Source organism: Nicotiana tabacum, chromosome 7, assembly GCF_000715075.1.
Source record: "Nicotiana tabacum cultivar K326 chromosome 7, ASM71507v2, whole genome shotgun sequence".
Lineage (NCBI taxonomy): Eukaryota > Viridiplantae > Streptophyta > Magnoliopsida > Solanales > Solanaceae > Nicotiana > Nicotiana tabacum.
The window spans coordinates 40,449,060-40,462,767 of record NC_134086.1 but is presented as its reverse complement, the minus strand read 5'-3'; the positions used below and the strand labels follow the sequence as shown (position 1 = coordinate 40,462,767).

The window sequence follows — 13,708 nt, the reverse complement described above, 5'->3', positions numbered from 1 at the left end:
GCAGGATGGTCTTTTCATTCCAGGTTGCCTGTCCTAGACGGACCCAACCCCTGTGTTGAGTCCCCTATGTCAAATGCAACATGATGCAGATAAGCGTTCCTACTAGGGATCCGGCATGAGGTTTCGTTATACTAGGTTTATAACCTGGGTAGATGTTCTAGACTGTGTACCCGAGCGGACAACTCGGGTCGAGGAGGGGCAACTTACCGGGAACCAAAAGGTCGTCCGGCTTCGTAACTTATCCGTCCTCTTTCTTATTTCAGGTATCGACACTAACAGAATAAGGAGCCTCGGCCAGCGAGCTTCTCCCCGGAGGTGAAGAGAGAATGGTTCGGCACAGTTTATATAGTTCAGATAATATCAAAGCAGTAAACAACAACATTTAGCACGTTATGTCAAAACATGTAATAAATATCAGATAATAAAGCCAAATATAACAATTATTCTAAGCTCGAATTCTTGAACCCTGAACCAGTGGTTCTGGGTTAATCTTCCCCAGCGGAGTCGCCAGAGCTGTCACACCTCCTTTTTGCGCGCCCGCCCCGAAGGGTTAAATGCGAGAGGGGAGTTTTTCCAATTTAAGTGACAATATTCGAAATGAGATTATTTATTTAATTCAGAGTCGCCACTTGGGAAAGGTTTGGCTTTTGGTGTCCCAAGTCACCGGTTTATCTTGAATCCCAAATCGAGGAAATTTTCGACTTTTCCAAATGAAGTCTGCGAACCAGAAATTCTAAGTAAGGAATTCTGTTGACCCGAGGGAAGGTGTTAGGCACCCTCGAATCCTGTGGTTCTAGCACGGTCGCTTAAATTGTTATAATGGCTAAATATCTGATTTAAATACATGTTATGACTTACGTGATTTTATTAAGTTTAAACCGCTTTTATTATTATCATTTATTTTTATAGAATTGCAACGTCGTGGAAATGCATCTCGTACCACGTCACAATCAATGCACCCGTGGTCGTCGACACATTTTGACTCCGTTGAGATTTGGATTTGGGTCACATCAATTTGCACCCGTGTTAAGAAGGTTAAATTATTAAAGGTACGCCTAAAGCAACTAGCGTATTGTTATTTTAGGAAGAGGCCGTGAAGGTTCATTAAACGGCCAAATCCAAAGTCTAGTCAATGGTTATGTATTTTATTGAGGGCCCCGGCGGTTTGTGATTTATTTGGCGAGGCTCGTCTCATTTTTATTTTAAAGGATAAACCTATAGTGACTATATTTTCTATTAAGTTCGTCTCTAAAATAAAAGAAAATCTCTTAATTATTTACATGCTGAAAACGTAACTTATTAGTTATTAGTTTACGGCTAATGCGATTGGAAAATTGCGATCGAGTTTGTACAAAGAAAAACTGCTTTCATTTTTATATTCTATTATTTACTAATGCTGGAACATGAGAGGGATACACAATAATATCAAAGCCGATTAACTATTCTTCAAGTAATTTAAACTAGCATTATTAGATGAAGAAATCATACATATGCAGCCTCATTACTCATTAATTAATCGACTACATTTTTATACAAAGAGAGGAAAATTAATATTCAAACACAAATCCAAACAAAGGAATTCAACAGGAACAGGAGCCTGATTAATATTTCATTTTTCGCTTCAAGCCAAGAGTGTACAAATGTGTACCTGGAAACAGCAGTACAAGAACAAAAGAAGTAGGAGTCAGCGACAGTAATAACGCGGCAACAGCAGGTTCAGCAACACCGCAAAACCAGTAAAAACCAGTAGAATAACCCAGTAACAGATTGAAAACTCAGCAGTGCAAAAGTACAATCGCAGTCAAAGCAGAAGAGAGAAAAGATACGAGATGCAGTAGTTTCTGACTTTTGAATAACACTCGAAGAAAAGCAAACAGAATTGTTCGAGTGAAAGTTCAAATTGTCTTTCTCTTTTACTATCACAAACTCTCTCCAAGTATAAAAGTATGTCAACTCTCAAGTGTAAAAAGAATCTGTCAACTCTCTCTAAAAATCCTCTAAATAATATTCAACTCTTTTTCTCTCCCCCCAAAAATCTCTCTTAAAACTCTCAAGTCTCCTTCCCAATGTCAAGAAATGACTCTATATTTATAGCAAGACTTTGCCTTGAATTCCTAAACCCAAATTATTCCCCCAATGGCATGCTTTGTCCCACTATCAAATGTCTTCTTTATTTTAAAACTTTGTCCCCCATGCCTACATTAAATAAATGTCACATTACCAACCCATTACAATATGTTCCTCATGCCTACATTAAACAAGTGCAAGATTCCTCCCCATTATGTTTTGTCTTGTCCCCCATTATATTAAACAAGTACATCAAAAATCCCACCCCATTATATTTGTCCCCCATGCTTAACATAAAGAATCAAAAATAATGTTCAATTACCAAACTACTCCTCCGACCTTATTGCAATTACAAATCTACCCCTGAATGCAATGCAATTTACCAAATTACCCCCCATCAGCTCTAAACACTCAATTAATCATAACTTGACCAAAATATAGTCAAGATGACCAATTTCTCAACAATCTTCAACAACAATTATATGAACACGATGAACAACAACAACTCAAAATCAATGGAATGAATTAACCATATCGGGAACCAATCCTGGTTAATTTAGACCATGAATGTATGAGCAAGAACACAACAATACAAACAACAAAATACTAAATTAACAAATCAAAGACAAATATAAACTCACATTAAATCACTGGATTTAATCATGAACTTCAAACAAAGATGAACATGAATTAAATCTATTTTTCAAACAACAAAACATGATGGATTCACATGACTCAAACAACATTAATATTTTCTGGAAAATACATAACAACATGGAACAAATTGAAGAAATAATCAATTAAATTTCAATTTGAATCTAGCAAACATTAAACTAACAAATATTCACTTAAACAATAATACAAACATGAAATAAACATGAAAAATAACTAATTAACTTCCATTTGAAATCTGAAAATTAATTCAACTAAAACACATGAACATGAACAAAACCAAAAATCAAATATTTACCGATTTTACATGAACAAAACAAACATTTGCCGATTTTAGATTCAAAAATATCAAAACAAAATACGGACAAAATAAAACTCAAAAATCTACTAACCGGACTGACATGAAATATGTATGGACTGACTCGACGAACTTCGACCAAAGTTCGACCACACGACGATGAACGAACTTAAGAAGCTATATCGGCAGTTGACAACTGAATCCACGCCGAAGCTATATCGGCAGTTGGCGCGGCAGAAGTGAAGCAACAAAGGCAGCTGTGGACGACGTCCATGGCGGAACGGGCAGCAGTCATGAGGGCTAGTGGTCGACGCCGCATCAATGGAGGTTTGTTCAGTTGTTCGCGCGAAGGCGAAGCAGTCTCGACCAAGCGAAGCAGTCTCGGCATGAAATATCTAAACATTTGCTCAAGCTGAAGAAGATGAAGTGAAAGCAGCAGCACGGCAGCAACCAACGGCGAAGAACACCGCAGCAGCAGCCCGCTACACGTTTGGAACGGGAAGACGCAGCAGTAGCTGCTGAAACAGTGGCGTTTGCCGGAGGAGTAGCAGCGATGAGCTCCGATGAAGCTGGAACGAGGTCGGGGGCAGCTGGGTCTGTTTGGACGTGATGGTGGTTGACGACGACGACGCAGCAGTGGTGACCATGGACGTCGAGCTCAAGCTTGAGCTCGGCGGAGACGCAGCAGTCGCGGGGTTTACTTGGACGCGAGGGAGGTGGAGCTTGTGTGTGCGTGTGTTGTCGATAGGGAGGCAGCCATGGGAGCTGCTCGTGTGGAAGGGGAGGTAGCCATGGATGGCTTGGGGTGTTTTGTGTTTTTGGAGAAGAAGAAACCAAAAATGGGGGCGGATGGTTTAGGTCTCTTTTTTAGGGTTTTTTTGTTCTTTTTTTTTCTTTTGTTTTGTGTCTTTGAAATGCAAGATAGGGGTATTGGGTTATGGATTGGGCTAATGGGGTGGACCGGGTCGACCCATGTGGAGATGGACTGGGTCATGGAGAAGGTTGGACAAATGTTTGGGCCTGGGGTTGAAAATTGAAGAAGTGGCCCAATCCGATTTTTATTTGTATTTTTGTTATCTTTTCTTCTTTTATTTTCTAAAACTAAATTATAAAAATACTTAAATTATTATTAAGAACTAAATTAAGTTATAAAATCGCAAATTAACTCCCAATAACAATTAACGCACAATTAAGTAATAATTAAGCATAAAATTGTTCATTTGGACATTAAATGCTAAAAATGCAAAAGATGCCTATTTTTTGTAATTTTAATTTTCGTAAAACTAATTTAATTACTAACAATTGTAGAATGAAATCCTACATGCAAAATGCGACATATTTTTATATTTTTTATTAATTTAACAAATAAGCAAACACAGACAAATACAAATAATTATCCAAAAATATCACAAAAATACTCAAAATTGCACACCAAGGAAAATCATTTTATATTGCATTTTCTGGGAGTATTTCTCATATAGGGCAAAAATCACGTGCTTACAGCTACTCTCGCCAATAGCTCAACTACCAAGCAACCAGTGGAAATTACGTACGGTACTCATATGGGCAAACTAGCAGTATACTTCAGTGCCCATGACTATTTTGTTACATTAGCTAAAGATTGCAAATTAACAATCGTTGGGAAGTTCACCAGAGGTAAACCTAGTATGGAAGAAGTAAGGAGGTTGTTCATTAGTCATATCCCTCTCAAAGGTTCTGTTAAAATAGCCTACTATGATACAAATCATGTTTATATTGACTTTACCAATGAATCAGACTTCTACTATATATATTATAAACCATTCATCACTCTTGGTCCATATATAATGAAGGTTATTAGATGGACCCCTGATTTTTCCCTTGAATGTGAAACTACAATTGCCCCTGTATGGATTTTGATTCATCAGCTCCCCTGGCATCTTTTTAGGTGGGACACCTTGTCCAGAATGGTTAGCTCAATTGGTACTGCCATGGCCCCTGATATGGTCACTTACTCTAAGTCTAGGGGTAACGTGGCTAAGCTTAAAGTTGAAATTGACCTCTTAAAGCCTAGACAAGATCAAATTTGGCTGGGATTTAAGAGGTTAGATAGTAATGAGGAAGATAGATGCTGGTTAGATATCGAATACGAGGGTACCCCATCATACTGCCAATATTATTGTATGCAAGGTCACGATCTACTCTCCTGCAGAAATAAGAAAAGAGATGAAAAATTTCAGGCTCAAGCCTCAGCCAACACTGAGGAGATTGATGATCAATGGAGAGTTCAAAGAGGAAACACGAAATTACATCAACACACAATCGGGAATACTAACTTGAATATGCTACCACAACAACCTCATCGGGAAGTCATTCTCACAGGGAAAAATTCACAATCAGAGAGGGCAAATCAACCAACTATACAGCTAACAAATGATGGAACGCAGGACAAACAGAAAAAAGTTTTGGACAAGAATAATCCAGTTGAACATATAGCCCAATTGCACCATGCATTGAAGCACAAGAATGAACCAAAGAAAAGAGTGCAATGGCAAGTTAATCAGAGCAAAAAACAGACTAATACTCATCACCATCATAGCATAAAACAACCATCTCCACTAACCATTGAGACAAGCCAAGTTAATCCAAATGCAAAGCCTAATAAACCTCAAAGCACAACAGCTCAGACCAGCCCTAATGTGCAGTCTTCCATTAAGAAATGTTCTCAGATGCTCCCTAATAGTACTACCAAGCCAAAACACCAATCTGATATCGTCTCTACTTCTGTTGTTCCAAAACAACAAAATATACCCACCTTAGTTCCTAAAATCCAAAAGACAACACAAATTAGGCCTCCACTACTAGGAAACCAGACAGAAAATGCGCACACAAACCACACTTCTCAAGAGCCTCCAAACCCTCATCCTCCTAACAATCAACCTCCGAATCCCCTCCACCAGCTAACAATCTTATTAACCACGCTGTTCCCTCAAAGAGTAGTGATGAATTAGAGCTGGATGTTATAAATGATGTAGATTCTGAATTTGAAGGGGAAGATTCAGAAATTGCTGAAAATGATCAAGTTGTTAGTGATTCTGAGAATGACTTTGAAAGCGTTGAAGATTAGTCTGAAAGTGAAGAAAGTCTTGATGCTCAATCAGCTACCAGTTATGATCATGCTAACAGATTACTAGAAGCTTTCTCACATCAATCACCACCACTAGATGAAATTGTTCAAGCCTTTGGAGATGTAACTGATAGACACCACCTCTCACCCAGGGGGCATGAGATAACCAGAGGTGGACTCTCATTAACCTGAGGTGGACTCACCTTTAGGGACATCATAGGTAATAGAAGAGGCAAAGGCATTCCTCCTGTGAAATTTTCACAGGACAATGATGATCAATCTACATCTTTTTAATGATTAAGTCTCTTATTTGGAATATTAGAGGCATCACTTCACAAGGTGCCTTTGACAGAGTTAAGCAACTTAAAAGAAATCACAACCTTTTATTCATTGCTATCATAGAACCTTTCTGTAGAAGAAAAAAGTTAGAGAAATTTAGAAGAGGACTTAGGTTTGATTTTGCATATACTAATTGCAAGAATAAAATCTGGTTCTTTGGTGATAGCTCTATCAACTGTATTGTTATTGAAGACCTTCCTCAACTTATCAATTGCTCAATTGATAATAATGGGGAGACTTTATACATGACGTGTATGCTAAATGCAAAGCTCATCTCAGAGAGCCTCTGTGGGATAACATCAAATCTTTTTCTAATGGAGTTAGCTCTCCATGGATGGTGATTGGGGATTTTAACGCTATTACTGATCCTCAGGAGAAAAAAGGGGGAAAATCCACAATATGCCTAAAAGCTTGCCCTTCATCAATTGCATTGTGGATAGTGGCCTTTTGGATCTTGGTTACACTAGAAGTCCTTTTACCTGGTGTAATGGCTGGGCACCTACTAAGAGGATATGGACGAGACTGGATAGAGCTTTTGTTAACTCGGAATGGTTACAGAATTTTGTAGATACCTCTGTCACACACTTGGTCAGAACTGGCTCTGATCATGCTCCTTTGCTTGTCTCCACTTCTAATCCACAATTGGAGCCTAAAAAGTATTTCAGATTCTTAGATCTTTGGACTGAACAAGAGGGTTTTATGCATTTGGTGGAACAAGCCTGGAAACTACAAGTAGAAGGAGGCCCTACGTGGAGATTTCATCTCAAGCTAAAAAATGTCTGTAAAAGTCTTTCCTTTTGGTCCAAGAATTCTATTGAGAATATTTTTTATAAGACCAAGGAATTGCAGAATATGCTTGAGGTATTAGAGGAAAGATGTCTAAATGACAATTCTGAAAGCAATAGCATGTAATACAATAATGTGAATGCACAGTTGATTAGGCACATAAAAATAAAGAGTCATTGTGGAGACAAAAAGTTGGCTTGAAGTAGTTTACGGATAGTGACAATAACACTAGTTTCTTTCACTCTGTAATTAATTCTAGAAGGAAAAAATTACAACTTACAAGAATCAAGAAGCAAGATGGTACCTGGATTGAGAACAAAGATGATATAGCTACTGAAGCTATTAACTTTTTTGAGCAGCAGTTCCCACAAGAAAATACTTGCAGAGATTTTTCAAAGCTTAGGGGGCTTAATAGAGTAATAAATGAAGAAGATAACTTGGTTTTAGAGGCACTCCCTATCATGGATGAACTGAAACAGGTAGTATTCTCCATGGATAGTAGCAGCTCGCCTGGCCCCGATGGCATTTCTGAAAAATTCTTTCAATACTGCTGGAATATAATTTTTGCTGATCTCTATCAGGTGGTTTTGGAATTCTTCTCTGGGCAACCATTTCCTAGATCATTCACTCATATATGCCTTGTCCTTATCCCTAAAACTGATAGCCCGCAACAATTCACTGATTTTAGGCATATTAGTCTAAGCAACTTCACTTCCAAAATTATCTCAAAGTTGCTTAACAGTAGGCTAGCCCCTCTTATAAACAGGATTATTTCTCCAAACCAAATTGGTTTCCTTAAAGGTATGTCAATCTCAGATAATGTCATGCTTACTCAAGAACTTATTCATAACTTGAATAGGCCCAATGTCAATGGTAATGTAGTTTTTAAGCTAGACATGGCAACGGCCTTTGACAAAGTTCCTTGGGAGTACCTCTGTCCAACCATGAGGCAATTAGGCTTTTCTGAATGTTGGATTGATATGGTTGCAAGATTGATCTCAAACAATTGGTACTTCATCAATGTCAATGGAGTGAGACATGTGCTTTTCAAATCCTCTAGGGGCCTTAAGCAAGGAGACCAACTATCCCACTCACTTTTTGTCATTGGGGCAGAATTGTTGTCTTACATGATTGACCAGCTAGTACTTGATAATTTTATTAATTTTTCTATGGATTGAGGCAATCCTTTAATCACTCACCTCACATATACTGATGACACCATCCTCTTCTCCTCTGGTGACTTGTTATCTATTGCCATGATGATGAAAAAGTTGGAGAACTATGAACAAGCCTCAGGACAAATGGTGAATAAAAGAAAATCTACATTCCTCGTATCTCCTAAAACTCCTTCAACTGTAATTGAAGACATCAAATGCATCACTCGTTTTTCCCATTCCCAGTTCCCTTTTACTTATTTGGGGTGCCCTATTTACCCTGGGAGAAAGAAAATTTGCTACTTTGGAAATATGGTGGCCAAAATAGCAAATAGAACTCAGGGTTGGAAAGGGAAAATTCTCTCTTTTGGGGGTAGAGCAGTCCTTATCAGGTCTGTATTGCATTCTATTCCTTTACATATCATATTTGTTGTGCATCCACCAAAAACTACCCTTGATCATATTGATGCTAGTTTTTTCTGGGGTACAATAGAGAGCAAGAGAAGTTATCATTGGTTTTCCTGGAAGAATTTATATTATCCTAAGATGGAGGGAGGGGTAGGTTTTAGATCATTGCATGACATTTGCATTTCTTTTGCTGCTAAATTCTGGTGGAATTTCATAACTCAAAAGCCTCTTCTCACCCTCTTCCTGGAAGCTAAATACTGCAAAAGATATCATCCAGTTGCTAGAAAAAAGAGTTATACTCAGTCACACTCTTGGAGAAGGCTAATGGATATCAAGAAAGACTGTGAAGCACATATTTTATGGAATGTAGAAAAAGGTAACCTTTCCTTTTGGTGGGATAACTGGACCAATAAAGGAGCCCTTGCTAATTTAGTTCAACAGGGAAACAAGTCCCAGAAGATAAAGGTGGCTGATTTTATTAAACTCCGTGATACTCTCCCTTCTAATTTGGTTTATCATATTCAATCTATCAAGATTTCTCCTGAAGAGAAAGATCTTCCTATTTGGCTCGCAATCCCCACTGGATCTTTTTCTAGTAAATCAGCATGGAAAACTTTTAGAAAATCTAGAGGCTCTTCCTTCACTTCAACTAAGATCTGGCACCGTAAGCTACCATTTAAAGTATCTTTTCATGTTATGAGATTATTAAATGGTAAGCTTGCAACTGATGACTCTTTGATCAGGTTTGGGGTTCATGGGCCCTCAAAATGTTATTTGCTGCATCAATAGCAATATGAAAACTACAAACCATTTATTTTGTGATGGTGATGTGGCTCTAAAAGTTTGGAAATATTTTCAAGTCTATTAACTCTGTTGGTGGTATTCGAGCCAAATTCCTCAGATGGTGGCTCATCAAACCACAAAACAAAGTTCATGACATGATATTGCAATGTCTCCCCTCTATTATCTGTTGGGAAATATGGAAATATAGATGTACCTACAATATGAGGGTATCAGAAGTTCAATTCATAGAATTATTGGTCAAAGTACCTACTTGATGCAACAGTTGCTTTCTACTAAATTTCCTTCTCTGCCTTTTATGTCTTCTTTCCCGAGGATATGTCAATTGGTAGAAATAATCAAACCTCAACTATACATTCTTCCTGTGAGATGGAATAAACCGAGTGTTGGGGAATTTAAATTAAATATTGATGGTTGTAGCAAAGGAAACCCAGGTAATGCAGGAGGTGGAGGGGTGTTAAGAGATCATCTCGGACGTTTGATCATGGCTTTCTCTGTTTACCTTGGTAGTTGCTCAAACAATTCAGCTGAAGCTCAAGCAATCAAAACTGGAGTTAGATGGTGCTTAGATCATGGCTTCAACAGGTTGACAGTTGAGTCAGATTCTCTTGTTGTTATCCAGATGATAAGAGGAGAAATTTCTACTACTTGGCATATAAAGGATGAGATCTCAGCGATTCAAGCAATGAATCTAATTGGAAATTTGCATTATGTTCACACACTCAGAGAAGGTAACATCCCAGCAGACCTCCTAGCTAATATAGCTGAAGTAGAGAGAAAGAGTCCGTTCTTCACTGAGGCTATAAATCTTCCAAGGCAGTTTATATCCTTATTGAAGAACGACGAGAAAGGGATGCCAAATTTCAAAATCATGGTAAGAAAGAGGACCTTTATTTTTTATCCAGGCTGACTGATCTTTCTTAGTTCCTTTGTTTTGTGAGCTAATCTGTTTAAGGAGCAACCCACCTAATTCTTGTTGGACTAGTCAAATTGTAATGGATGGACTTGGTCCATCCCAACTTTTCTCTGAGAGGTTTGGTTTATGCCCCTCTATGTACATCTTGACTTAGCGGTGTCCATTCAATTTATCGATTCGATTTTGACCCTTATCGATAATTACTTATCGATTATCGATTTGTACATATGCTTATCGTTATCGTTTCAATAAGGTTTCGATTTTTTCGATTTCGATTTATCGATTTTTGGGGCTTATCGATTCGATTATCGATTACACCAAAAAAAATTGCGGGATTCCACGGAATGTATATCGCTATAAACACGCCTAACTAATATAGACAAAAAGAAGCTAAAATAAGACGAACACCGTTTATAACATAAAAATTATGTCAACAAGCACATGCAACGAAACTAAAGTAAGGGATTAAATGTATGCCACCAACACTCCAACAGTATAAAATCATTCCCCCTTATCGGTATGAAATTTGTTCTTTTAGTATATTTTATCGGTTTATCGATAAACCGATAACCGAAGAGGACAAAATCGAAATCGATAACTCGATAAGGAAAATTTCGAAATCGAAATCGATAAACCGATAACAAATAATCGATTCGATTTATCGATAAATTGATTCGAATGCACACCCCTATCTTGACTTATCAATGCATTCTCCAGTTAAAATAAAAAAAGTATAATTCATCTAACACAAGATTCCCTTTGTGGGGTAAAGGATTTGGATGGATAAAGTAAAAATGGGATTCTTCTCAATCCGATTATTCCACTACAGCTCCCTTTTTCTCTCTTTGGTTCATAGTAGTTAGAAGTATAGAGAAAATTCGACGAACTCAAATGTTCGCAACACATGTCGATTTTCTATTTGTATAAGTTAGGCTAGGATATATACCTGTGGAATTATTTCTCTTTGTCCAATCATCTTCTTTCTTTTGATTGTCTGTAAATTTCTTTGAACCACGTATTAACAGCTCCAATTATCTTCTTTCTTTTGATTTTAAATATCGCTTACGTAGTTGAGAGTTTTTCGCTTATGTATGATAAACATGTCTTGCTTTTCTATGATAATATGAATGGTATATTATATTTGTTCTCAGAGGTGATTTCAGAATTTGAAATTTATCGGTTCTTATGATTTTAATGCATATACATTATCTGAATAAAAGTTATTGGGTTCATGTGAACTCGTATATTGTACAGCATCCTAGTTGATACCAAAAATTTAAAGTTGATTGATTCCTACAGCAGTACCCTCAAGTTAGCTTACTGATACGTCTGGGCAAAAGTTACTGGTACGATGCGGCCACTGCCTACAATCTTCTTGCACAATTCAGACTCCATCAAAATGGCCCTATCTAGGAACATATTAAGTTACCTGCGTTAATAATGAAAATTCACGATTAGTAGAATTTAATTGGTTATATCAAACTGTTTTTCATTTTGGTATATTAGACTTGGTATAAAGTTAGATGTTGTTTTAGGTTATTAACCTGATACTATAAATATTATTTACATTGTCACTGCACATAACTAGCGCTTACCCCACCATCTCTTCCATCACCCTCCTCAAACCACGCACACCCCTCTAAAAAAGATTTTAAATAAATATAATAAATAGCAAAAATCCTCTATATAAGCCCCTCACACCCTCTTCCTTCAAGCCATCTCACAAGCTAGAGATTTAGAAATATTCTAACCAATTCTCCTTTCCTCCTCAAACTAACATCTTAGCTCAATCAAATTACTAATATGTCTGGAGTTTGGGTATTCAAGAATGGAGTTGTCCGACTTGAAGATTGTCAAGGCTCAAGTGGTCGTCGAAAAGTGTTAGTTCATGTTCCAAGTAATGAAGTCATCACATCCTATGCAGTACTTGAAAGGAAACTTCATTCTCTTGGTTGGGAAAGGTATTATGATGATCTTGACCTTCTTCAGTACCATAAAAGGTCTACTGTTCATCTCATTTCTCTCCCAAAAGATTTCAACAAGTTTAAGTCCATGCACATGTACGATATTGTCGTCAAGAATCGCAATGAGTTTGAAGTTAGAGACATGTGATAATAATTAAGAAAGAAGAGGGGACGTTCATTAATTTGAAGTCATTCTTCTCGCTGTGTTGATGCTTCTTTGGTTTTTTTCTTTCTTATTTGGGGTGATTTTCTAGTGTGTTGTAATTAGGTTTCATACTTTAATTTGTGGTTTGTTTCATAATGTTGCAAATGTTGGGATGTTAATGGTGTATATTTAAAGGTTGTTAATCCATTTTCATTGTACTTCCTCAGCTACATATATTTGATGTCAAGACATCTAAATTTGAAATTTAACGGTCTAGATTATAGTACATTAACAAGTATCTTAACCATAGTTAAATTAAATAAGTTTTGGACAAGTATACTGTCCAACTTTGGTAGGAAAACGGCATATATCCCCCACAAATTATGCTACCCATTTAATATCATTAATTTCATCTTATTGTTTTTAGATTCAAATATTAAAATTGTAGAACATGAACCTAAGAGGTTTTGGTTATTCTTTTTTGAAAAGTATTCTCTGGACCTTAAAAAATATTAAATGGGACTTATATGTACTCATGTGCAGTTGAGGAAATACACAAAAAGTATTAATGGAAAGGAGCCGCATCGGAATTTCATAATGATAATAAGAACATTTTGTTGTGATTCTCGATCAATATGAAGATTATTTGGGAGGAAAAACAACTCTATTTCACAAGAATAGAATTACAGAGAATTTACACCAAGAATTTCTCTCTACAAAAAAAAAAAAACCTCACCAAACTCTCTTTTTGTTCTCACAATCTCTTCCTGGATTGTATTTCAATCTCTCTGGATTGATTTTTCTGTGTAAAACATAAGGCTCTATTTATAGCCTTAAAGAAGGTGGTTGGTGGTTGAATTTTTCATTCAACAATGGAGGTTTCAACAATGGTGGCTTCTAGAATGGGTTGGTGGCTTCAACAATGGTGGGCTTCTAGAATTGGTAGTTGGCAGCAGCTGAACTTATCAATTCTCCCCCTTCAGCTGCATTCCAACGCAGCTACTATTTGAAAGTTATTTCAACTATGTCTCTGCACAGCTCTAACTTTTCTT

General features: G+C 37.1%; 1 protein-coding gene across 1 annotated transcript; it reads left to right on the top strand.

Annotated features, from left to right (window-relative positions):
• Positions 1-8,524: 8,524 nt before the first annotated feature.
• Positions 8,525-12,659, top strand: LOC107780323 (uncharacterized). Its single transcript, XM_075218365.1, has 3 exons — positions 8,525-9,573; positions 10,052-10,505; positions 12,333-12,659. Exons 1-3 carry the CDS (start codon positions 8,525-8,527, stop codon positions 12,657-12,659), a joined length of 1,830 nt encoding a protein of 609 aa, XP_075074466.1.
• The last annotated feature ends 1,049 nt before the right edge of the window (positions 12,660-13,708 follow it).

What these genes read in the sequence shown, in the direction of transcription:
- LOC107780323 (XM_075218365.1), top strand. Translation starts at nt 8,525, where the DNA reads ATGATGATGAAAAAGTTGGAGAACTATGAACAAGCCTCAGGACAAATG. An exon ending in ACTGATGACTCTTTGATCAG is followed by an intron (nt 9,574 to 10,051) that starts GTTTGGGGTTCA and finishes TGATGGTTGTAG; the next exon opens with CAAAGGAAACCCAGGTAATG. An exon ending in TGCCAAATTTCAAAATCATG is followed by an intron (nt 10,506 to 12,332) that starts GTAAGAAAGAGG and finishes CTAACATCTTAG; the next exon opens with CTCAATCAAATTACTAATAT.